Source organism: Caenorhabditis remanei, chromosome III (genome assembly GCF_010183535.1).
Source record: "Caenorhabditis remanei strain PX506 chromosome III, whole genome shotgun sequence".
NCBI classification, from domain to species: domain Eukaryota; kingdom Metazoa; phylum Nematoda; class Chromadorea; order Rhabditida; family Rhabditidae; genus Caenorhabditis; species Caenorhabditis remanei.
In genome coordinates, this window is record NC_071330.1 from 7,474,854 (window position 1) to 7,499,464 (window position 24,611).

General features: G+C 37.7%; 4 protein-coding genes across 4 annotated transcripts; 3 read left to right on the forward strand and 1 right to left on the reverse strand.

Annotated features, from left to right (window-relative positions):
- Positions 1 to 431: 431 nt before the first annotated feature.
- On the forward strand, positions 432 to 2,366 carry GCK72_009745 (uncharacterized protein; the record flags this gene model as incomplete). Its single annotated transcript, XM_003113147.2, has 8 exons — positions 432 to 524; positions 572 to 675; positions 721 to 907; positions 959 to 1,195; positions 1,240 to 1,437; positions 1,482 to 1,616; positions 1,962 to 2,095; positions 2,150 to 2,366. 8 exons carry the CDS (start codon positions 432 to 434, stop codon positions 2,364 to 2,366), a joined length of 1,305 nt encoding a protein of 434 aa, XP_003113195.2.
- Positions 2,367 to 2,523: 157 nt separating this feature from the next.
- Positions 2,524 to 3,193, forward strand: GCK72_009746 (uncharacterized protein; the record flags this gene model as incomplete). Its single annotated transcript, XM_003112952.2, has 3 exons — positions 2,524 to 2,673; positions 2,721 to 3,067; positions 3,115 to 3,193. 3 exons carry the CDS (start codon positions 2,524 to 2,526, stop codon positions 3,191 to 3,193), a joined length of 576 nt encoding a protein of 191 aa, XP_003113000.2.
- A 3,759-nt stretch (positions 3,194 to 6,952) lies between these two features.
- On the forward strand, positions 6,953 to 8,564 carry GCK72_009747 (uncharacterized protein; the record flags this gene model as incomplete). Its single annotated transcript, XM_003112997.2, has 8 exons — positions 6,953 to 7,039; positions 7,088 to 7,226; positions 7,285 to 7,385; positions 7,625 to 7,761; positions 7,808 to 7,947; positions 8,002 to 8,102; positions 8,165 to 8,285; positions 8,344 to 8,564. 8 exons carry the CDS (start codon positions 6,953 to 6,955, stop codon positions 8,562 to 8,564), a joined length of 1,047 nt encoding a protein of 348 aa, XP_003113045.2.
- Positions 8,565 to 22,530: 13,966 nt separating this feature from the next.
- On the reverse strand, positions 22,531 to 23,140 carry GCK72_009748 (uncharacterized protein; the record flags this gene model as incomplete). Its single annotated transcript, XM_003112979.2, has 2 exons — positions 22,531 to 22,774; positions 22,899 to 23,140. 2 exons carry the CDS (start codon positions 23,138 to 23,140, stop codon positions 22,531 to 22,533), a joined length of 486 nt encoding a protein of 161 aa, XP_003113027.1.
- Positions 23,141 to 24,611: the final 1,471 nt, after the last annotated feature.

The window sequence follows — 24,611 nt, forward strand, 5'->3', positions numbered from 1 at the left end:
ATTCCAGTGTTGTTGTCGTTTTTCATCGAGTTCTTCATCTTTAAATTTCCCTTATAACTTTTGTGTATTCCTTCCTAGATCTCCCTAATTTCTTTGTGAATACTGATGAGACCCAGCGACACCATTCCTTCCTTTCTCTTACTATTGTACGCAAGGACTACCAGATTTGTATATGCGTTTTTATTTCTTTTGCATATTGAATCATCTTTTTTTGTAGTATCAGTTTCTGCCAATGAAATCTCCGATGGTGATTATTCTCAAAGTTCTTGTCAGCTTAAAACCTAACAGCATGCGTATTCTACACTCATGTGTAGTTTACACTCTGACATTCAAAACGTGATAAGCCCTTTTCGATTTATCATTTGTTTGCTATCACCGAGTCGTCACTTTGCGTGTTTAGCCTTTTCGGACTGAGTTCTTGTACCGTAAAAATGGAGGAGAATCATGAAAGTCTCTTATTCAATTTCAATGATTTTGAGTTTGAAACAGAAGAAACCCATAATTTCAAGAAAGCGACAAAACAAGTAAGTCAAAAAAACCAGAAATTAATTGATTCAAATGAAATTAACAGGAGAAAACCGATTTGCTCGAGTTCATTGGAGGATTCGAAAAATGGTCAATTCTTTCTGATGACTGTAAAATGTATGTCGTCGGCTTCTTAGATTATTGGACGAGGTAAAATATAAAGTTTTCTATAATTTCACAATATTATCCAATCAGATGCAAATTGTCTTTGTGTTCGAAGAAGGACCATGAAATAGTGAAAGAAACAATTCTGTATATTACGAAAGGAGTTCGCCCTGAAAATGACGGAGTTCGGATGAAACCGAAACATTTGGCAGAGTTGTTCAAATCAGGTTTTGAACAGAAACATTCTGATCAGGCGACTATCGATAGAATTACACTGGTTTGTTCATTTTCAGTGTTCTTTTTGATATAACTAAATTAAAATGTGCAGAAAGACAACTTCATTCAAATCCATACAGTTTCCAACTTCATTCGTACTTGGAAATTTCATCAAAAACTGGATGAATGCATCATTCGCAGCAAGTCTTCTCTGGACCCTGAGTTCTGTTGCTCAAATACTTTTTCGATTCAGAATGGAAAAACTGAAAAAGAATTTCTGAAAATAGCGAAGAAAGTAATGTTGAAATGCAGTAATACTGTGCACACTTTAGAAATTGGAATGGAAAAGGTAAGTCTTCCGATTCCTCGAAATTCGTTCATTTACTATTTCAGAATGTTGAGAAAGGAATTGTTGCTAAGTTCGGAACGATAAAGCACTTGATTATAAATCATCGTTCCGAAGAACCAGTGAAATTTTGGTTGGACAAACTGAATGAAAATGATATTCTGGAAAGCCTGTCACTGTATACAGTTAAATGGTGGTATTATTGCTATCGAAAGTATCCATTCGATGATATTGCCCATCCATCTGTATGATCTAACCTAAATTCCCACTTCATTATAATATTTTATAGGTGGTCAAAGCCAAAAACTTGAAAATGGCCTTCCATGTTGATATCACCGATGAGCAATTCCTCTCACTGGAAGCATCTCGAATGGCCATTTCAACAGATACTTTGAGTATTGATACTCTTTTTGAATTTATTCGAGTGAGTAACGTCAGAAGAACATTTATTTGCACTTTCATTCTACAGGTGTATTTTATGATAGTCTCATATATGAAGAAAATCCATCTGACTGCAGAGTGGCCACATCCATTGAAATCTTACAGTAATTCATTTAAAATTTTGAATAATTCATCTCTTTATTCAGTTCGAACTTTTTTTATTTGGTGCCCCCCTGTAGCTACCGTAACCTGTTGTCATTGTAGGTTTCTTAAGCTTGGAATGCGTAAATTAATAGAAAACCGTGAGATTTGTTCGAAGAAGACACGTTCTTTCTTGAAGAAATATGTTCTAAATCATATCTTTTAAAACTTAAAAATGAGTTTACAGAGATGGTTCAATGATGAAATGAATGACGAATTCGTTCAATGTCTCATATGGACAAAGACTAATTATAGAAGCATGTCATCACGACTTTTCTCAGTTTTCAATGCAGTGGAACACAATTATAGATCACGTGAAATGTGAGACGATTTAAGAATATGCATTGATGTTCTCTGAAATTGACATAATTTTAGAGCGAATTATACCGAATTCTTTAAGAAGTTTGAGAAATACGGACAACTTGGAAACTTCTATCAAATCAATAAAGGAAATGACCAAAACAAAAGTATTTCTGTTCTTATATCCACGAATAGTTTTTTGGTTCTTCGAACTGGATTCCCGTGTATTCGAGACGGTCAACCTGGCGTGAAACTTGTTTTTCCTAATGATATTTTGGATGTTTTCGATTAAATATTTTCATTACTCTCTTTTCTTTCATTTTTGTCATTAAATAAAAGCTTCAATAAACAAGTTGAATTCTGGATTCATTTAACATAATTAAGTGAGTTGGCACAGGAGAGAAACTTTAACTTTCAGATCTTCAGATAATAATCTATAAAGACAGTCGATGGATGAAGTTGTATTACTTTTCGTAGTTTTGGTTCTCTTGATTTCAATTCCTTCTCTCATTCAATGCAAATCGAAAAAGAAAGAAAGTAGTAGAAAAGTGGACAGAGGTAAAGCAAAAGTTGATGCAAGATCGAGAGGAGTTTCGAGAGTAAGATTAAAGATTATGACATATAAGAAGCAGTCTTTAACTTTCAGAAAAAGTCATCTGAAACAGCAGCAGAAGGAAATAAATTTTCAATTGCGAAATGTCTGAAAAGTAAAGAGAAACGATCAAATGAACAGACAATTCAGCCAACGATTACGAAGGATGGAATGAAAATAAAGGCTAAAAAGAATAATAAAAAGAGCAAATCCAAAGAAACGACAGTTTCGAAGACTACTGTATCAACAGAAGATTATGATCCTGTAGATGAAAAGACAGCGAAAGATTATACAGAGAAAAAGACGAGAACAGTTTCAACTGCTGAAGAGCGTCTACCTTCAAGACGGGAACAACGCACACAGTCTACATCAATTGAGACGATTGCAGATAAGCCGAAGAGGTTAGAATTATACTTATTGCTAATCTGGGAGAACTTTAAAATTTCAGAAAGCCAAAAACAGAGGAATACATGGAGTCGCAGAATGATGATGACACGTTGAGATGTGTGAAAAGTATCTGTAATTAATCTAGTTGTTGTTCCATATCAGTCTCCAATAAATTATTAAATTTATTTTATTAATGAAAATGTCGAAATCAGAATTGTAGTTTTTGAAGCAATATTCGTATTCATGGGAAACGAATCATTAGTAGCCAGAGTATCTAATGATGTGTCAGCATCAGACAACTCGTGGGCTCCGCCGAAATAATTCAGTATTCATAAAATTAATAAAGACTGCTACAATCAAGAAAAAGGACAACTACAAATCCTCTGAAATCTTCTGTCAGTATCTCAATAGGGTATCTCTAACAGAAATCTTAACATACCTTTACCATTAGGTTTGTCATTCCGGTACTACAGTATGCCTATCCTTATTTTTTTAGAAGTTTAATTCATCTTTTCACTACATTTTTCTAATCTTGATAACACCAGTTTCAATATAATTCGTTCCGTTGTTTCTCTGGATATACCTTTCAATGATACGTTGTCTTTCCGAATTCATTTGCAACTACAATCACCCGATCTCAAAATGTCCGAACAAACAGAAAATCTCAGAAGATGATCGTAACGAACAAGTTTGTTGGTTGAGAGTGTCTCAAGCTGTATTTTCTTTCAATCGAGTTGGTCAATTCAATCAGAAACAGGTGTCTACGTATAGTTTGATCCACACTCACCCACACTTTGAACTTTATTCATTCTTAAGAATTCTCAACAAAGAAATAGAATGAAAACCTGTTTGGAATCCATGAAATGAAAAAGAGAGTCTAGAGAATGTTGCATTTCATGTCGTGTTTCTATTAGGAATAACACTCTCTCGCCTACAAAAAAGACGACGCAATTGATGGATTTGGGAGGGAATGAAATAAGCTGCGAAGGAATATCTTCTGCCGTTTTGCCATTAGACTCGTCTCGTCATTTTCCGCAAAACATCTTTGTTTCTTTCTGTTCTCTCTCTTTATTACCCGTAACAGAGACCATTGAGTCATTTGAAATGTAGACTAGACTACTGCATCCTTTGATTCTGATACAGTTGGAACATAACTGAATGGAACTGATTCTTATAACTATTCACAAAAATATCTAACCTGGAAGTATACACCGCGTTTTCAGGCTCCCAGATCAAATTAGTTTCCCGTCTTCTTTTTCGGGAGCTAACATTCGAACAACCTTTTAAGTGTCCACTAGAGTTCGAAAACACTTCTTATCACATTTTCCCCTCAACAAATACTAGTATCCCATCTCTCCCTCTACAGCTCTTCGTTTTCCACAGCTCTCTTCACTCACTATTATTCTCGCCCGCCATACAACTCTGCTATTTCTATGCCTATGTAGTCAGGTCGCATCACCGCTTCCGTAGCGCAGTAGGCAGCGCGTCAGTCTCATAATCTGAAGGTCGTGAGTTCGAGCCTCACCGGGAGCAAGGTTTTTGCTTTTCTAGATGAGTTTGTGGTCAGAAAACAAAAAGTAGAAGTTCAAAGAGAAAGTACCACGTCTCACTTCACTTTTTGGGTATATTTACTTTTCGTCCCCCCCTATATTGAAGAATGACCCCCCAAAAAGGACCTGGGAAAAGCCCCCCACCTGATTGATTATTGACCCCCCACCCATTGAACATTAGCCCCCCTCCTTTTTTTCTTTTTTCGCTTATACTCCTGAACAATTTAGTCCAACATAATTCAACTATACCCGAATCTTCAGGCTTAGGTAAAAAGACCCGGAAAGACATTTTCGGCATAATTTATATTTATGATGTTCAAGCTTATAGTCTGAAAACGTGCTTCCATTTGTTTTATTCATAGTGTGGAATTCAATAGTGGGGGCCTGATGTTCTATGTTGGGGGTCTATTGTTAAACAGTGGGGGTTTTAAAGTCATTAATGGGGGACTTATATTCAATGATGGGGGTCTAATAATCCATAGGTGGGGGACCGATGTTCAATGGTGGGGGGCTATCAATAAATGATTACAGCTAAAGATAAACAGTAAGAATTACAACACCGCTCTCGGTGGGGGGCTCTAGGGGGGTGGGGGCGATAAGTCATGAATACCAGGTTCTTGAACAATCGTCCCCCACTTTGTACTGGTGGGGGGTCATTGTTTCACACCAAAATAGAAGTAGAGCCCCCCGCCGTGAGGAAAAAGCCCCCACCTGTTTTGTACTGGGTGGGGGGCTCTTCCTAGGTAAATTTCAACGTGGGGGACTCTACTGATGTGGGGGGCGATAAGTAAAGAATCCCCACTTTTTAAATTGAAAACACTTAATCTATGTCATCGTTTTCGCCTTCATATGTTGCAACCGAAACCAATGACTTGTGTAACTCCTTTACTTTATAAGAGATGCATTCATCTTCTTGATTCATCATTTCTCCAAGTGCATACCCATTTGATCTCCGATGTACATAATAAGATTTACTGGTTAGTGACTGTCGTCCTCTTTTCATTCATTCGTCGCGTGAAAAACAACTCGTCGACTTCTTTGTTTTATAAGAAGTTATCCTTTTTTCCTCTGATCAATCGATTTCATCGGTAGAATTTGTGGAAAGGATCTCGTATGATAATCAAGATTCTTGTGAAATACAACCTGATATTTCTTTCTTTTCTCGAATCATTTCTTTCTCTTTTTTATTCCCATTGTCAACCTTTTGTCTGTGTCTCCTTTCTCAACATCATTTCATTGTCCGTCGTTTCCTTCTACAAAAAAACCGACTTGGCGGTCACTGCTTCACGATACCAAATTTTTCATTTATCGCTCTGTTGTTGTGATTCTGAAAAATTACACTTTTTTAAATGAAGTAATATGTAATGATTTCGATGATTCATCTATCTATAGTCTCCTCTTTAAATCAAGATTAAGACAATCTAGAACTTCCTTTCAAAGAATTAAATCATTTAGTTTCTGTTTCTTGCAGAGTATACTGACATACTCTACTTTTAGACGTAGACTATTTCCAAGAGCATATAGTAGAACTGAATCTGAATTTCACCAACTCCAGCCAACATAATCTACCGTTTCTAAAAACTGTGGTTTTTCATTTCTCAAAACTCTAATTAACGATCAATTGAATCAATTGAAGCGAATGGATTACGATACCGTGTTTCTTATCTTCTTTTTTCGCTCTTTTTTTCGTCTGTCTGGTCTAAAAGAAGCTATTCGAAAGCATCATGCCTCTCACATGTTCCTTCAAATCTTTACCCATTTCTCATTTTATTCCGAAAAGAGAATCCTTTCAAAAGAGAGTGCCTTTCAAGGTTAAAGCTATTTAGCTGTTTAGTTTGTATTTACTATCCAACTTTTTGAATAGAATTACTTTTAGATAGTTTGTCGGCCACAGTATCTCGGTGATATCATATAATTCCAGTCTTAAAAGGAGACGGCCACTTTTTATCACTTTATCCGTTTCCGTCGAAAAAATGAAGACGAAAAATGAAGAGTTTTTGTCTTCAATCACGTCTTCCGTATTTTCTCACAAAAATCACCTCATCAGCCTTCCCCGTTTTTGTGGGCGTTACTTCCAAAACATGATGAACCCGCGAGTTGTCGGCCACCTTTACAGTCTTCGAAATTATAAAAAAACATAGTTGCTAATTGATAAATCATTTCACAGAAGAAGATAACAGTTATGGCAGAAATGGATATTATTTTCGAGTGAGCATTGATGAAGTTTACTGTATATCATTTGTCGAACTGTTCTGAACTGCCCTCATTTCAGTCATGGTCTACATCTCGTTTTACTTTATAAAAGCGTGTCAATGCATAAATTTCTCTCTTCATTGAATTCTATTTCAGATGACTGTCGTTGCATCAACATCAGATGATTTCTATGCAAACTATGCATTCGAAACGTCAGATCCAAAGAATGAAAATTCAATCAGGGTCGGTATTCAGAATAGAAGTAGAATAGAAGTTGAGCTACATTTTCAGGTACCTCGGAATACAACAGAAAACCGTCGACTGAAATACGGTCATTCAGAAGATGATAATTCAGATATTGCATATTTGAATTTTCCTGTTATTATTCCATCACTTCTTTTCACAATAATTTCAATGGGATGTTTCATAGGCAAGCTTTAGGAACATTCAGATTTCATATGGTTGTGACCGTGATATCATATTTTCAGGTGGAATTGTAACATCACTGAGAACAGATTATATTCCGGATGAACGCGAGTTAATACGAGGGTATGTCATCGAATACGGCAGCAGTCGTTTCAGATGCAATGTGAGTTATTCCTCTCTCTCTCCTCTTCGTTTCTCTGCCTCGTTCTCTTTGCCAATGTGTATGTTAGTGTGTCCTCCTATTTTCAACGCACGGATGGCCGAGTGGTCTAAGGCGCCAGACTCAAGCGTTCAGCTTGCCTCAAGTTCGAGGTCTACTGGGTGTTCTGGTACTCGTATGGGTGCGTGGGTTCGAATCCCACTTCGTGCAGATACTTTTTTCATTCGATATATTTTTTTCAGTCAACAATTCCATTCCCAACTGATGGGCTGCCCTCCATTTTGAATTTATTCGAGTTGAATGTGATTGGAAACGTTTTGTTTCGCTATGCAGTTTGCATTCCAATTGTAATAAGAGTTTTCAATGCGATTACTATCAGGTTTAGTTTAAACATTTGAATCCTAATATTTATCTCATAATATCAGAAATCTTCTTCGTCACGAATACTCCACGAAATTCTCTTCATTACACAAAGTTATGGCAGATTCTATGCCAATTTTCACATTTGTCGAGGCTTTTATGATGTCTCTTTTCAGCATTGTTACAGTACACGAAGATTTTCCAGGTATTTCCGAAAATAGCGAGTACATAGAATCCTTTCAAAAAAATCAATTTCTAGAAGCGAATAGATTTTTCAAAATAGTTTTTGCAATGTCATCTGTGGTCAATATGTTAACTACAACAACCGTCATGTTTGCATTCTCTTCAAATTCTGAAAGTGTGAGTTTTAATGAATGAAATCGCGAGATAAAATTCACAACATACAATTTCTAATATTTCAGAAATGGGATACAACTTCAATGATAATGAAATTGATATCCGTAGTGATATATGTATATTTCATGCCACAATATATTCAATATCATCAATCTTCAATTACTTTTCCAATATGTCATTCCTACAGTAAGTCATTCATTTTCAAAGAAGTTTGTTGTATTTCATATCAATTTTATATTTTCAGTGCCCCAACTATTTGCTCTCATGGAATATGTGATCATTGCTGCTTATGCAACTTTTCATCTATCATTTCTAATCGATATCCGTAATATTTCTTTTATTTGCTTCCCACGTTCTGCCAGTGGAGAATGTGAACCAATTGATCCTACGAATTTCAAGAAAGGTGCCAAATACGAACATTGCCGAGCGTTCGAATATAATCAGCGGAGAATAATGAGTCTATAATTATGTATTTATTCCAATAAATTTATACAAAAAAGTCAGATTACAGAAAAGATATTGTTCATAAAACACGACAGTAAAACTCACCGAGCGAAAGCAGAAAACCAAAAAATGGAACAGAAATTAAATAGGAATTATGTAAAAAAAAAGGGATATATCATGAAAACTCCAAAACACAAAGAAAATCGAAAGCAGTGGGATGGAAAGGGGAAAATATATTTACTCGTACTCAATGACCCGTGTCTACCAACAAGATTAGATCCAATATGGTTGGAACCCTTTACACTACAGTGAATCTTCTAAAAAACTCCCCGCAAAAAATACCACGAAATGGGAGTCGGGATAAATTAGTTTGGCGGAAAAAAAGAACGGGAAAAATAATAAGATATTATTCAGTACAGATAAAGCAATTGAGATGATAAAATGAATGTAGAAACCGCATTTGTGGAAACGTTAAACAGTGAGAGCCGCGTTTCAATAAAGTTGATTTACTCGTCATCTGATAGATCCTCATACACATGATCCTTACATGGACGACCCGAATACGTTGTGGAAATTGTATTAATGGTTTGATCAGAGAGTGGATATTTGATTTGTTTATGTTTGAAAACAGGTAGTTCACCAGTAGCACGAAAGTCGATTACCGAACGAGGTGCAGTTTTATCTGAAATCTTTTAATTTTTATTATTCAAATTACTTGGCTGGCACTTAAAAAATTAGAAAATTGAACAAACCTCCGGCTTCGGGTGGCATTCTGTTTGATGCTAGCTTTGACGGATTCCTTGAGCGATCATCGTCATCTGAAGATCCATCAGACACGACGGATTGAATAGATGAGGGTTTTCCGGATACACTAGGAACGGGTTGGGGAACAGGAGCAGCAGTTTGGACGGCAACCGATGGAGATGGCTGAGATACCGTCATGGGGAGTGCATTAGAAACTGTTGTTGGTTGTTGAGGGAGTTGAGGGAGTTGAGGAGCGGAAGCAGAAGATGGTACTGCTGAAGTAGCTACAGTAGGCAGGAATCCAGCGAACCCAGAAGTTGGAATCGGACGTGCGATACCATGTGGACGCTGAAAAATAATTGTTCGTTGAATACGGTAACTACGCTTAAATGTACCAGAAGGTGAAACTTCTCGTAGTTATCTGGTTTATTTACTTGTTGTCTCTGTGCACTTTGATCTTGAATTGCTTGTGCCTGAGCGTGAGCATTTTGCAATTGAATATTTTGTTGCATGGCCATATACTGTTGAAGCAATTGGGGATTTTGATGAAGCTGTTGAACGACCTGAGGAGGAAGCTGATTCATGGCATTCAATGATCTCATCTGTTCCATAAGTTGATGAGTTATTTTCAGGTTAGTGTCATTGTTCATTAAAGTCATCTTATGTTGCCTTTCTTCATCCAGCCGAACTACTTCATTGTATATATCCATGTAGTTTACATCTAATTCATCATTTGCAGCAGCATTTTCTCTAGCATTTACCAGGTTTGTAACTGATTTGTCATTTGCTGGCTGACTAGCTTCTTCAGCAAGTATTAGTGCCAGACATTCTTTCGCCTCGTTTTCAGTAGCTACTTTTTGACAAATTGTGATTCGAAGTTGAAGAGGGACCGAAAGATGGTCAACCATGCGTTTACCAGCAGGAGTCAAAGGAATGCTTCTGGGTTCCAGACGTTTTATTGGTCTACGTTCATTAGGTTTTGTGGTCGACGGACCTTGCCAAACGATTTGAATTTCATCCGAATTATTCGTATTTGCTGGTGAAACGGTGTTTGAATTGTTCACATTGGCTTTCGTTTGCAGCAACTGTTGGTGTGATGGTTTCATCAAATCGGCAACAGTCTGAAGAATTTAACATTGAAAATTGTAAAATTAAGAAAACTTATGTGCGTTATATTTTCGAAAGTTGTCTGTTCAGATTCTTTGTATGAATTGAAACGTAAAAAACTGAACGTATTTCAATATTCCGAAAAATCGGCTTGAAAAAGAAGAACGAAGAAGAGAACAAACAAGCATGTGACTCATTCGCTGACACATTGTCATTTCAGATGAAGAAGCAAATCGTTCAGTTCCTAGTGACTGATTTTGAACGATATTAGATGAACTGTTATTATGATAGAAGCAAAAAATACACACCTTATTGTTAGATTCTGCAGGTGTAGGATGTCCTGAAGTGCCAGCAGTTATACTACGACCAGAAGAAGTCTGGAAAAAACGGAATTAATCTAAACTCGTAAAAATGACAGAAACTTACAGGTATGATGGATCTTGTGGCGTGTGCTGCGGGACTAACTCCTCGGCCACCTTGAATTCGAGCCGATGATCCAGACAACGGGACATGACGATGTGGTGCTGAAGTCTGCATGCTGGTGATACTTTCGATTCCAGACTTTCTTTTCGCTATTTTTTCCTGTGAGCCTGGATGTAGCTGTTGGTGTTGTTGAGCCAGTAGCAACTTTTGTTGCTCTTGAAGGAACCTTTCTCGGTCTGTCCCCTAAAATATGAAATTTTAATTTTAATTTTATTGACTACAGATCCATAAACGTGTTTGACACCATCACAGTTGTATCGGCAAAAATCATGCTTCAACTAATAAGCATACGAAAACTGATTATCTCTCTCAATGTTAAAAACTACAAGCTTAAAGGGAGAATGATTATCGAAGAAAGGATGGATAAAACAGCACACAAATACATCCACACACGCAAGCTGGATAGGTAAATGATGATCTTCAAAACGCGTTTTTCTGAAATTGCCACGAACCGTTTTCAGTTGATACGAACTCAAGTCATGTGGATGCATGCCAGTATGAAAGGGAAGTGATTGATATGATTGCACCTGATGAACAGATGTAGTGGGAAGTGCAGGAGATGCCTGGGCACTCGATGCATGTGAGTGTGGTGCAGCAATTCGTTTATGACCAGTTGAAGGCGAGTCAAGTTTCCGTTTTTGATTTTGTACTTGAACTTGAAGCTGATGTTGAAGCTGGAGATGCTGGTGGTGTTGAAAATTCGCATGATTCTGTAGAGCTTGTTGTTGTTGATGTTGGTTCTGATGCTGAATGAATGCAGCTTGCTGTGTCTGAGGCTGTGATGAATACTGCAAAACAGAACAAAACGGTCAAACATTATAGAAAAATGAGTAGAAAGAGATGAGGAAAAAAGGATCAAGCTGGTTTTGAATTTTAACAGAATTTTTCATGCAGGAATAAAACAAACTTCTGATAAACGACGCTATCACGAACTCCGAGCATGCAAAAACGGTACAATTCTAGTTAACTATATTCGAAGTTAACAAACCTCTGGCTGTCGAATTCCAATTATACTTCCACGATGAGCTGCCAGAATTTGCTGCTGATGCGCTTTTTGTTGGGCTTGCTGCTGTGCGAGTTGTTGCTCCAATTCTCTCTGCTTCTTCTGAGATTCCACATATCGACTAGCTACATTCGCAACAACTTCTCGATCGGGCTGAAATTAATTAAAAAGTACAATTTGGTTCCTATGCATACACAAATTACATTATCGAGAGCGAATATTGTCATATCCGGATATTTCATAACCATTCCTTCGATACTGAAACTTTCAATTTCAATCTACTTAGACAGGATTTCCAACTCACAACTTAACAGGTTCATCGATGTCTTTAGTAATAGCAAGTCTTCTTGCAGCCAACACTTCCTGACGAGTCCTAAGAATATTGTGAAATTCAGCACCATCACGAACGGGTTGTTGCTTCCATAGAGTCAGAATTTGCTCTTCTTCCTGTTTTATTACATGTTCTTCAGACAACCTTTCGCGAACAAGTTGTATTCTCTGAAAAAAGGGACCATATATTGAATACAATCAACTCATTGCAAATTACCTTAAGCAACTGTTCTCTCAGTCCTTTCAGCTCTGCTTCCTGAACATTCGTTCGAACTGTTTTCACACCTCCCGTAGTAGCAGCTCTTGGTCTGTATCCTGGTGGCGTAGCACTTGTCGATGGTTCTGATGGTGTATGTGAATGAGCGTACGAGTGGTGAATGCCGATAGGTAAACTTGTTGGAATGTGAGATCTACTCATTTGGAGGTGTGCTTGGGCTGATTTCATCTGAGCTTCCGTTCGTGCTATTATTTTTTGAGCTTGTTTTGCTTTTTCAGCTTGAGCCAGACCTTGAGCCTGAGCGTGAGCCTGGGCCTGAGCCTGAGCTTGAGCTTGAGCTTGAGCTTGGGCTTGAGCTTGAGCTTGAGCTTGGGCTTGAGCTTGGGCTTGTTGAGCTTGGACTTGTTGTGCTTGGGCTTGTGCTTGGGCTTGTTGAGCTTGAGCTTGGACTTGTGCCAACTGGTACTGATGGGCAGCTTGTTGATATTGAGATAGATGAGCTGGCGCTGGATGGCCTTGTTGCGCTAACAGAAGCTGTTGAATCAAAAACTGTTGTTGTTGTTGTTGTTGTTGTTGTTGTTGCTGTTGTTGTTGCTGCTGTGTTTGCAAAAATGAAATAGCGGGATTCGCTAAAGGAAACTGTTGGAACGGGAGTTTTCCACTGGCGAGTGCATTGATCATTTCTGAAAAATGTTTTAATCAAATAAACAATTTTCTTTTGTTTTGCTTACAAATTCTTCTGCTTTTTCGTTCATTTCATTTCGAAAGAATCAATTTTTAAAAAAACAGAACAAACGATTGGAAGAAAACACGAAAGTATCGATACAGAACACACCATTGTGTGCACGCATGATGTAAAAAACGACATGAAAATTGTCATGCGACAGGAATTTTCGAAGAAATACATTCACAAAAGATAAAAATGACAGAACATTCGAGAAAAATTCGAAAAAAACTATACCTGGGTTCATCAAGCCATTGGCAGCTATCATTTTTGTAACCGCTTCAAGCTCCGGTCTCTAAAAAAGAATATCAAAAAACTAAAAGTATTTTAAGATAAACGTTATTCACGACATGTACGACTTTTCATGTAAAATATAATAGAAAATACTTTTCTTGTATTAAAATACATCTCGTACATGTCGTGAATAACCCCATTAAAAACAGAAAAACTAATTAAGTACCTGCTGAGTTTGAAATGGGGTGCCAGCAGTGATTGACCCCTGTTGTGACACTTGAATCTGAGGTTGAGCTTGCTGAACTTGTTGTTGCTGCTGATTATTAGAAAAGTTATAGACCAAGCTGGCTAAAAAGTGCGGATTGATCCCTCCAAGTTGCTGTGTTGCTATTTGCTGTTTTTGCTGTTGAGTTAGTTGCTGTTGCTGCTTCAGCAGTTCCAGTACTTGCTCCATTGTATTCGCTGGAGTTGATGCAGCAGTAGGTCGAACTGGTGTTGGAGTTAGTATTTGGGCAGGAGTACTATCCCTTGGCGGAATAAGATGCTGCTGAGGAATAGGTTGCGCAATCGGAACTGGCGATGGAAGAGCTTGTGAAGCAGCTGTAGGTACTGCTCCCGATTGGGTGATGACTGGTTGTTGCAAGAGATGCACGGGAAGAGGAACAGATTCGCTCTTTTCCGTTGGTGGTACTAACTGAGAGGCAAGAGAGGGAGAGGGGGACGCGGAGTCGACGTGTCTTTGGGCTGTTGCAGCGGCTGTAGTGACCGTCACTGGGGGCGCGGCACTTTGGGGCTGCTGCTGTTGCGGAGAGAAGCCACGCCCACCAAGCTCATGTACTCCGCCGTTTCCACCTCCGTTGTTGGAGCCGATGAGATGAGATGATGAAGATGTAGGAGTGGGTCGCTTGGCTGGTGGTTCGTATAAATCAACTTCAAGAGTGTCTTCGTCGTCATCGTCGTCAGATTCACCCTCAGGTGCGGGTTCTGGCGCGGGATGAGATATTGATGGTTTCTAAAATGGAATAGCGTGATTGAGAAATAAAAGTTATGTAATCAGTACCTGTAATCTTACTGATGGAAAATCAGGTTTATGTGCTCCAGAAAGGATAGTCGGTGATAACAAAGTTTTGACAGGTGAATCGATATCCCTTGTGACAAGTTCTTCTTCGTCTTCATCCACAACATCTTGATCATCCTGACCTTCTGGCGAATCGACATCCATTGTTTCTCCGGGCGAATCTTCTCGAATACTTGGTGCTTTTGATCCTTTCTCGACGCTACCGTTGCTCGCTTCTTCATCATTGTCCTCTAATTCCATTTCATCAACGTCTTCACCTAGATCTTCCACTGGTTTCGGAACTGCCTGTGCTCGAGTGATAGCACCCGCCGTTCTTCTGTTTGTAGAACGAGCAACGCGAGGCTGTCGCGGTCTGAAAATGAAAATGTTTGTTGGACGAAACGAACTCAGTTATTTTTCTTCTAAACTTACGTTTTCTTTGCAGTCCTAGCTAATCCACTTCTTCTACTGTTATTAACAGTGGGGGTGGGTTGTGAGGAAGATGGTTCATTAAGTTCTTCTTGTCCAGGATCTTCATCATCAATTTCCTCCAGCAAGGGCTGCGCTTTAACTCCGTTCAGTGCATCATATTGCATTTTGCACTCATTAGGCCGACGATTCATTCCAACAGAAATAACATCCCAATCCAGACACGCCGAGGCATTTATCAGCGTAACTAGTTTCGTTTTTTCTTCATCGGTCCATCCAACTTGTCCCTCGTAACTCATCAGTTCTTTCATGATGACTTCTTCTTTTCTGTTTATCTGAAAGTTCAACCAGTTTTCCATATTCTTCCAAGTATAATCTCGTCTATATTCTTGTTTTCTCATACTTCCCAATTTTTCTTACAAAGGCACCTTCCGTTCTCAACTATAAAAACAATGATTTTTTCCATTTCCCATGAGAAAATGATTGCAATCGCTGAACGACAATTTTATCACTGAGAATGCCGAAAACTGAAACCTCATTCTACATTCAGTATACATCATACGATTATTTTTAAATTTTTTTCTCGGGCCAGATAGATCGAGCAGAGCACAGGTCCTACTTTTTTCCAATCTCAAAAAGACTCCATCTTCTGAAGAAGGGACTAGGCATATAAATGAGCTAGAGAATATCAATCTCTGCCAAAAAGGCATCGTTCAATTTCACGCCTCAACCACATGTCATCCAAAAGTATGAGACCTTTCTATTTTTATGCCAATTACCAATCCATCGGTTCATCAATGAAATCGAACCAATAATGAACCTTGGGGAAGTAAAAGGAAGGGAACAACTAAGACCCACAGTCATAATCTGTGGGCCACAGATTATTTTTTCATTTCCTTAAAACACTATAAATACGTTTTTTATCATTATAACTACATGCTTTTCTCAGATCTACGTCACCCATAGTTTTTAAAATCCATTAAAACCTTACTGTATTTTTATGAGCTCCCATTAACATCGAATAAAGTGAGTGGGAGGCAGTGGCACCGCCGTTTCGTATCAAAAAAGGACACAGCACCCTTTTCAAATAATTGCGTGTGGTACGTATTCATCCGATTATGAGCTTTTTTTACGATCTACATGAGCTCTTTTCCTACACATTTTCTAATCGAAAAGGGTTTTCGGAGAAACCATAAAGAAAGAAGGGAAATAAGATTTTGATTCTCTCCCCTACTTACATCGCCAATCCACCGGCAGAGAGCATTTTTGCAAGGGGTACAGAATTTGACTGCAACACGAGTCGATCCTAGTTTGTCCATTAGAAAAGCACGTGTTCGAACGGAAAACTCGGCAAGGTCAAGAGGAATGTTACGATTGACCCGATTTGCTCGTTTCTTCTGATTCGAGCATCGATTGCCAAAACATCGACTGAAACGAAAAAATACAATAAGGACTTGCAAATCTTATTTAAAAACTCACTTGTCTTTGTAAAGTTTGGCAGCCTCCTCTCGACAGCGAGTGCAAACAACACGATTTTCATCAGGATTGATTGCTGAAAAAATGTTTCGATTCTTAGATTTCACTTCAAGAAATGTTCACAACAAGTTGATTACTAAATTGCTATTTGTATCCTGTCATTTTCTGAGCCGAACGAAATCTACGTTACTTTTTGAAACGGAACATTTTCATGTCGATCAGATACTTAATCATGGGTTTGTGTCGAGGGCGTGAAGTAAGAATCGGGTTAGTTTTTTTTGTTGAAAACCTCCAAGACCTTCTATGTTTTCAGTAGAAAGCATAATGATATGATGATTCAGTTGGGCTCAATATGAATACGGGGATAACAGATTCACATACCGAAAATTTCGTACGCTTCCTTTGGCATGAAGGTTCCATCAAGATCGATACCATTAACCGTCTGACAACAAAAATAGCACATCAATGAGTTTTTTGGACAGGTAGAATAATCCAAAGGAGGCATCATTCGACAGTATGCAAGCTCTTCGGCAGAAGGATACGCCCCCACTTTGTATTTTGTAACTCTTTTCTTCGGTTTGAAATCTTTTTTGAAACCCTCAGTTTTCTTGTTCATGTAATAGAATAGAACGAGATCTGATGCACTCTTGTCAACGAAAAATTCAGTCAGTCCGTGGAATATTTTCACATGCTCTGATTGCCTTGCTTTGAAAAGTGCTCGTTCCTCTGGACTCCATTGTTCGAGGCGATCGTGTATGGATTTCCGATGCGCTTGTTTCATATCTGTTACTATAGAACCGGGACGTTCTACAAATTCATCGAGTTTCCGCTCTTGTTCTGTTAGAAGACGTGGCACTTTGGCCATTCCAAGACGTATTTTCTCGTCTGCGTGCTGCTTCAGCATCATGTGTCTCTCGTCGTCGCCCCGAATTCGTTCTGCGCGAGCCCATCGTTCACGGTCCTCCCGTTCTTTTTTGAGTTCCGGGAACTCGGTTTCTGCTTGAACTCGGTGGAATTCTGCGTACTCTCTGAATCACAAAAAGTATGAAAGCATTGCTCAAAACAATAATGATGAAACATGATAATAAACAAGTGAAGTCTATTCGGTAGAAACTTACATCCTTTCAGGCGTTTCCTCCCACTTTTTGAGGTCATCTTGAAAAGCTTCAAACTGTTGGTCATACTCTCGAGCAAGTTCTTTCAAACTGAAAAAAAACTTTTCTAGCAAGATTACGAAAATTACAACTAATTGAAACAATCCAATGCAAAGAAAAAAGATGACACACCTCTCCATTCTCTGTTTAGTTCACAGTGGAGCCGTTCTCCGACCAATTGTATGAAATACTGCGGGAGCCTCGACTGCTCGTAGGTATTTTGAGCGTTGAACGCCTGTTGGTATTAATGAGTCTTGGTTTTATGCAAGACTGAGGAATTCTGAAAATTTCGAAATATAATACAACGTATAAGAAGGGTAAATTATAAACAGATAGAAAAAGAACGAACTTTAATAACAAAGTACTTTTAGAAACAAGAACGAAGATAGTCATAATTTGAGAAAACATCAGCCTATTTTCATGCTAACACTTGTTTGTTCACGAGGAAGTTAAGAAAAAACTAATAAGCAAGATTTTCAAAAAGTAAGAAATTCGATTTTTATCCTTTTGGTTGTTAATAATAATGAACTCTTTCTATCCTCATCCGTCATTGTTATCAACATTATCAGAACAGAGAGGAAAAGGAAAATGGAAAAAAGAGAATGGGAAAGACAGGAAAACAAACAAATGAGAGAGGGACGGTTCGAATACAAAAGTTCAGGTGGAATTAATTAACTGTTGGTCAAAGCACTTTGCATAAAATTTCCCAAATCAAAGGCTTTGCCTTGTATGAACACCTGGTTTCAGGAATTACAGGGAAAGAGAAACTCAAAAATAGCCATGAGAATATTTGCAAAAAGAAATATGGAAATGAAAAGAAAAAGAAGAAGATGATGATTATCGGATGTCTCTATATTTTTGCTCGCATTCGCTTACTTTATTGAAGTGCTCTAATAAGAAGAATAAAGACAGTCAATCCTCTTTCATCTGACAACTCTCGTTTCTTTTTCATCTCAACAATCAACAATCAACTTCTTCATTTTTCATTGGAATTCTCAGGAAAAACAAACATATTTCAGAAAAATTGCGATAACTCTACGGGAAACCTAGAGATAACTTGAGGAGAAGCAAGGAATCAAGAGTTTCATTTTACTTGCTGATTAGTTGTGATGTTCTCTAACACTTTCTGATATGAATTGAAAATAAAGTTATTATGAGAATATGAGAAAAAAGAACAGAGAGAACAGAGTGCGAGGAAGATTAGCGAAACTCAGAATGATACAAAAACCATGCATGACATGTCAGAATTCTAGCAATTGAACGAATGTACGCTATAAAATGATCTCAATTATAGTTGAAGTGTGATATATTTGAAAGATTTAAACGGAGTGGCTTCAAGAAAAAGACGCGAAAAAAAAAACAAATCTCTTGAGCCGGAATGAATTGAGGAGCTTAAAGAAACTATGCAGCGAACTGGAATGAGCAACACAAGTTAATCTGTTTAGGATAATGTGCGGTAAATGAAAAGTACGTTGTTTTAATGAAAGAAAGCCTAACAGTGAAACGTTCTTTTCTAAAAACGACGGCTGAATGTCTGACATGTCAGAAACGAATGATTTCTTTCGCAAAACAAGCAGTGAAACTTAAATAATTGATAAGAGCAGTACGACAAAGTAACAAGTGAGAATGAAAAAAAAACATATATATATATATATATAAGTGTGGACGGATGATAGCTTACATATTAATCACAGGAGATGTTAGAAACTTTGGAAAAGAGTGTGCATCACAAAATACATTCACCACGAGGTTTTATAATTCTAGGTACCACTATGTTAAGAGCGTCAACGAACTCGAACAACTTCATAGAGCTGTTTCCAGGAACTACCCGAATCATCTCAGTTTGAAGACGTGGTTTTCGAAATTGCAATGATTCATCACGAACTCCATTCATATAAACGTCCTCTAAATGTTTTCTATTATCTAGCATTTAGGAAAACTTGATGGCCAATTAGCAAGTATATTTGACCATTCAGAGCAAACGTAAAAGTTTCAATTTGAATATATTCGCCTCGTCCATGAACTTTTCTAGTTTAATCTCAATACACTTTTTAATTCTTTCAGACACACTAATAGAAAGGACCAAAGTACACCCACTTTCAGCAATTTTCTCTCGCAAAGCCTCACCCCCTTTCAGAAGCCATTGCCTTGTTCACTCGTTCGTCCCTTTTTCTTTCTTATTTCCTCTCCCTCCCAACAGGCCAAACACACAGCAAAAAAGAAAAGAGAGTGGAGAGAGACAAGGGCAGTTGAGAGAACACATCTCGTTACGTGTGTGTGCGTTTGAAAGGAAAGGAAATAAAAACTACCGAGGATTGACTAGTCGGAAAATTCGGAAAGATCCAAAGAATAGTGGAGCAAGAGAACGCTATGACGATTTCAGATTTACTTACTGTCGTTGAGCAATTATGGTAATCATTGCAATTTTCTATATGAAAGCTATCCTCAAAACCCAAAATTTCAAAAGGAAAGATCGTCCCCGTTAATCGAAGCAGATAAAATTGGAAAGTTTTGAGACACGTTTTCAATGAGGTGTTAAAAAAGAACTTTTTAGACGAAGAAAAAAAAGGAAAAATCTAAAAATTGAAGAGTTGACCGGAATTCCGAAAATTATCACTTTCAAGATATATCTGAAGTTATAGTCTTACAACCAAACTTATCAAAAAGTTCATATTAATAAGCTATTTGTTGGATAATGATACAGCTAAGAAATCACACAGCAAAACAAAAGGACATACTCGAAAATAGAAAGATTCAAAAGAATTGATACGAGTGACATGCTTCATACTTGAACGCAACATTTTCATTAGAATGATGATGAGAAACCGAACAGTTCAGATGAAAAACAATGCTTCTCATCTCCCCCTCTCTTCCTGAATTAAGAAAAACTTATTTCTTCACTTTTATGATCAAAGTTACGCAGACAAAAAGTAGAAGTTCCCCTTATGAAGATACTTAGAGAACGACGGCGTTGAGGCATTGCTGAGACAGAAGAGAATTTAGACAAGATGCGTATCTGCGTCTCTCATTATTCACAGGAATAGCATAAAAGATCTAAGAGAAGTTAGAGAAGATTGTGAAAGTTTGATATTGTAATAGAAACATTATCATAAAAAACAAAAAATGCTGCTACTAGGTTTAGAAGGTTATTCCGAGAGTGGGAGTTAAAGTTCAAAGTTTTCATGATACTAAAAGATCGGACCACCGATTAACTCATTCTTATTCTAATGATTTGAATGATTACCCAGAATTCGCGTGAATAAAAACCGGGATAAAGCAGGGATGAGTCAAAACCATTGAACCCAGACAACTTAATATCTTGTTTCTTCCTTATTCTTCAGGTGCATTTCATGTTCAAATACCTCATTTCTAGTATCATCAAATCTAATTACAGACAGACTGTCTTTCCATATTCAACTAGTCATTTGGAAATGAGATGACAGATTGTATTTAGAGTGTCAACTAGAGAGAAGGCAAAAAGAGGAGACTACAAACCAGACAGTGGGTGGTCGTTAGAGGAGGCAGTGCAAAAACAACGCGTAAACTAAAGAGGTTTAGAGATAGACCGATTGAATAGGACACAGAGATTCTAAGACGAAGAGACATTTATATTAGGTGCAAGTGTTTGTGTGGTAAATTAAAAAAGAAAAAGTCGAACATTAATGCTGATAAAACAATTTAATGAACTGAGAGAACGATATTGTGAACAGAGAAATGTCAGGTGTTCTTTTTCAATAGATATTCCTACAAGGGCAAGTCAGTTCTCAAGAAGAATACGAATTATGCACTCCAATCATAGATTAGGTTCAGTTGATAAAAATAGAAATACCTACCTAAGTACCAATACGAGTTCTTCAATAAAATCAATTTTTATTTTTCATTACTCTACATTTGAACAGAAGGGTTCTTAGGCATTTAAACTTTTGCACAGCCAACACAGTAATCTTAGTTACCGCTTGCATGAATATACCAAAGCCTATGAGGGTTCCTAAATGGTACACGTCGGAACTTTTTGTAAGTTGCACTCAAAGTTTTCAATGTCGTATCACATGAGGTGACAACTAAACATCATTTCTGTCATCTTGTTTGTTACATCTCAGAAATAAGGAATCCTTGGGAATAATGATAGAGAACTAATACAGAACTAGGAAATCAAGTACAAGACAATCATGTTTCGAAAATAGTTGTCCCTGTGAAATAACAGTACATGAACTTAGTAAGGTCCACCACGAACTGTGAATCCTTTGTCGGATGACGACAGTGGTGGCTGCGGCGGACGAGGACAGCGAGAAGTTGGTGAGGCACTACAGCGTTCGAAGAGAGTGTAGACAAGGCCGGCTGGTGCAGAAGAAAATACGAGCGAGCGCGCGCAAAACGAGGTCTGTTGTTGGCGTGCACGGAAATGAGGGAATGCTTCTATTTGAAAGAGGAAACGAGCCCTCATCCCGTAGATTCCAGATAACACCGACTTCGTGGAAAAGCAGGTATATTTCAACAAATGAGCCTCGATATAGTTAGTTAAAGCCAACTTTTTCAAACAAAATATTTTCGTTATTGGTCAAACCATTCTTCTTAAAGAGGACAATAGTTACAACCCTATAATTATTTAGAAATTCAGTTCATGATTTTAACGAAGAAAGACATTTACTGCTTCCAGTTAAATTTTGTACTTCTAGCTCGCCCCTAGTTTCTCAAATGCTATTGAGACCCGGCTTACAAATTCGAGAACGAAGGAAACATAATTTTTGTGCTGACGAGAAGACATAGGAGAAACCACGAAGATTCCACAGGAATAGAAAGTTAAATACTTTCAACCAGTTAAAATACAGATTCAACAGAACGAATAGTTTCTGACAATTCCACTTGTCAATTTCTAATGCTGTTATTCATGTTTTTGTCCATCTTTCATTATTCATCCGATTATATATTTTTGTTTAGAAGTAGCACGTTGCAGTAATATATTCTCAACTTCCAATTAGTAGACATTTCAAGTAACAATTTTATAACAGAAAGTTTATAAACAAGAAAATCACGCAACAATCTCGAAACGGAGTGGGGCGAGAAGTTCTGGCTCATTGTTCTGGGTGGTGACGGTGTGAGCTCCTCTTGGGGCAACTGGGAGTCTCTTCAAAGCTGGAACTGGCTGTCCGGCAGTCTTAGCGGCCTTTCTCTTCTCGTCGTTGGACTTGACGCGGTTCAAGAAATCAGTTCTGCACTTTGATGGCTTGATGTGCTCGATGCGGATGTTGATTCTCTTTGGAAGAATGTTTCCGCTGAAAAATAATCGAATGACTTAACGATACATAAAGCGTTGGCGAAATTCCTTCAGGAAATAAAACTATTATTAGGTGCTTGATTTTTACGTTTTTTTTTTTGAAAAATTTTGTAATTACTCACCGGACTCTTTTGTTGACAATGATTCCAACAGCTCCTCTGGTGACGTTGAAGATTCTTCCAGTTCTTCCGTGATAGGCCTTGAATGGCATACCCTTTTGGAAGGCTCCGTTGGTCTTGATGTCGACAAGATCTCCACGCTTGTATTGAGTGTAGTAGGTGGAGAGATGCTCAACTCCGTGCTTGCGGAAGTCGCGAGCGAACATGTAACGCGTTCCGCGTCTGAGACCCTTGGAGTTAGTCATATTTAACCCTGAAAATTTGAACTTAGTCGTAAGCAATGATAAAAATTAAAAATTAAAAGACAAAAATGTATTTCGATGAATTTTAGCGAGTTAAAACCGTAAAAAGCGAAAGTCAAGAACTTTTAATGTATAAAATTACTGCCAAATTTTTTAAAAAGCTTAATATTAATGAAAATCCGTCGAAAAACCATATTTTTTCAGAAAAAAAGACAAAAAATGTTTAGGCCAGTCGAATGGAACTCTACTTTAAAGGCGCATACTACGGTGACACTCGCTGCCGCTGTGTTGCGCTTCCCATAGAGCGTGGTGAGACCCATCCGCACGTCTCTCTGGGTCTCTGCTATTACATCTCGTGTTCCCTTGTCTCTCGCTTTTTTGGACATTTAGAACGGACTCCACTGAAATTTCAGCTTGGAGAATAGCAAATATTCTGAATTTTGAAAAAGGAATCAGTTATTGTAGTCTTTTGTCTTTGTCCACTCAAAATTTTTACGAATCTCATGTATTCACCCAGTTTAAAAGTCATCATGCTTATACGTGTTGATTTCAGAATGTCGCTGGGTACTGTTGTCTACAACACGGTCACTCGCCGTTTTTCCACAATTCTCTTGGCTTCCGCTTTCGGAGCATACGCCTTCAATTACTCTTTGGATGGCTTAACCAACTTCTACTGGGACACCGTGAGTCTTCTTTTTTGAGACATCAAAGTTATTTTTAAATTAAAAAAAAACTCAACACGAAAAAGTACAGTACAAAGAATTCTAGATGAATTTTCGCGTCGTCTTGGCCCGAATCGCACACTATCCAGTTTTTAGATAAATCCAAGTTTTCAAATTCAATAACATTTTTGAATTTTTCCTCTAGAACCTGTTACTACTGTGCATCGAACAAAATGAGGTTTTGTTTCCGAAATCAGAAGAATACAATGTTAGAAGGGAAAATAGGTTTACGATACCAATACTAGCAAATTAATCTTGAAAAAAAGAAGTTTTAAAATATGATTCGATTCTTTCCGTTCAATAGTTTTAATGTAACAGTTAAACTCATATAAGTAACCCATCTGAACGAAAAGCAATTGAATCAAATTTAATAAAAAGTTATTTCGGGTATGAAGCAATAGCTGAACTTAAAAAAGGTAGATTAACTATAGCTTTCTACTGCTTTATAAGTTGTCATAGAAGAAAAATTAACGGTAAGTAGTATATTCGACGGTGAAGTTTCGTCATTTTTAATATTTATATTGAAACCAACAAATACTAACCATACGGAAATTCACAAGCATGAAAAAATCAGACTTGTCACGGGACAGGCCAGAATCAAAATTATTCTCGGCCCGTTCTGAAACAACAACATTTTCTAACCCATTTTTGAATTTTTTTAAACTTCTGGATTTCTTTCGGAAAAGTCTAGTGTCCGACTAAATATCCAGAATTCAATCAACAGCGGAATATGTCTAAAAAATTTAGCTCTT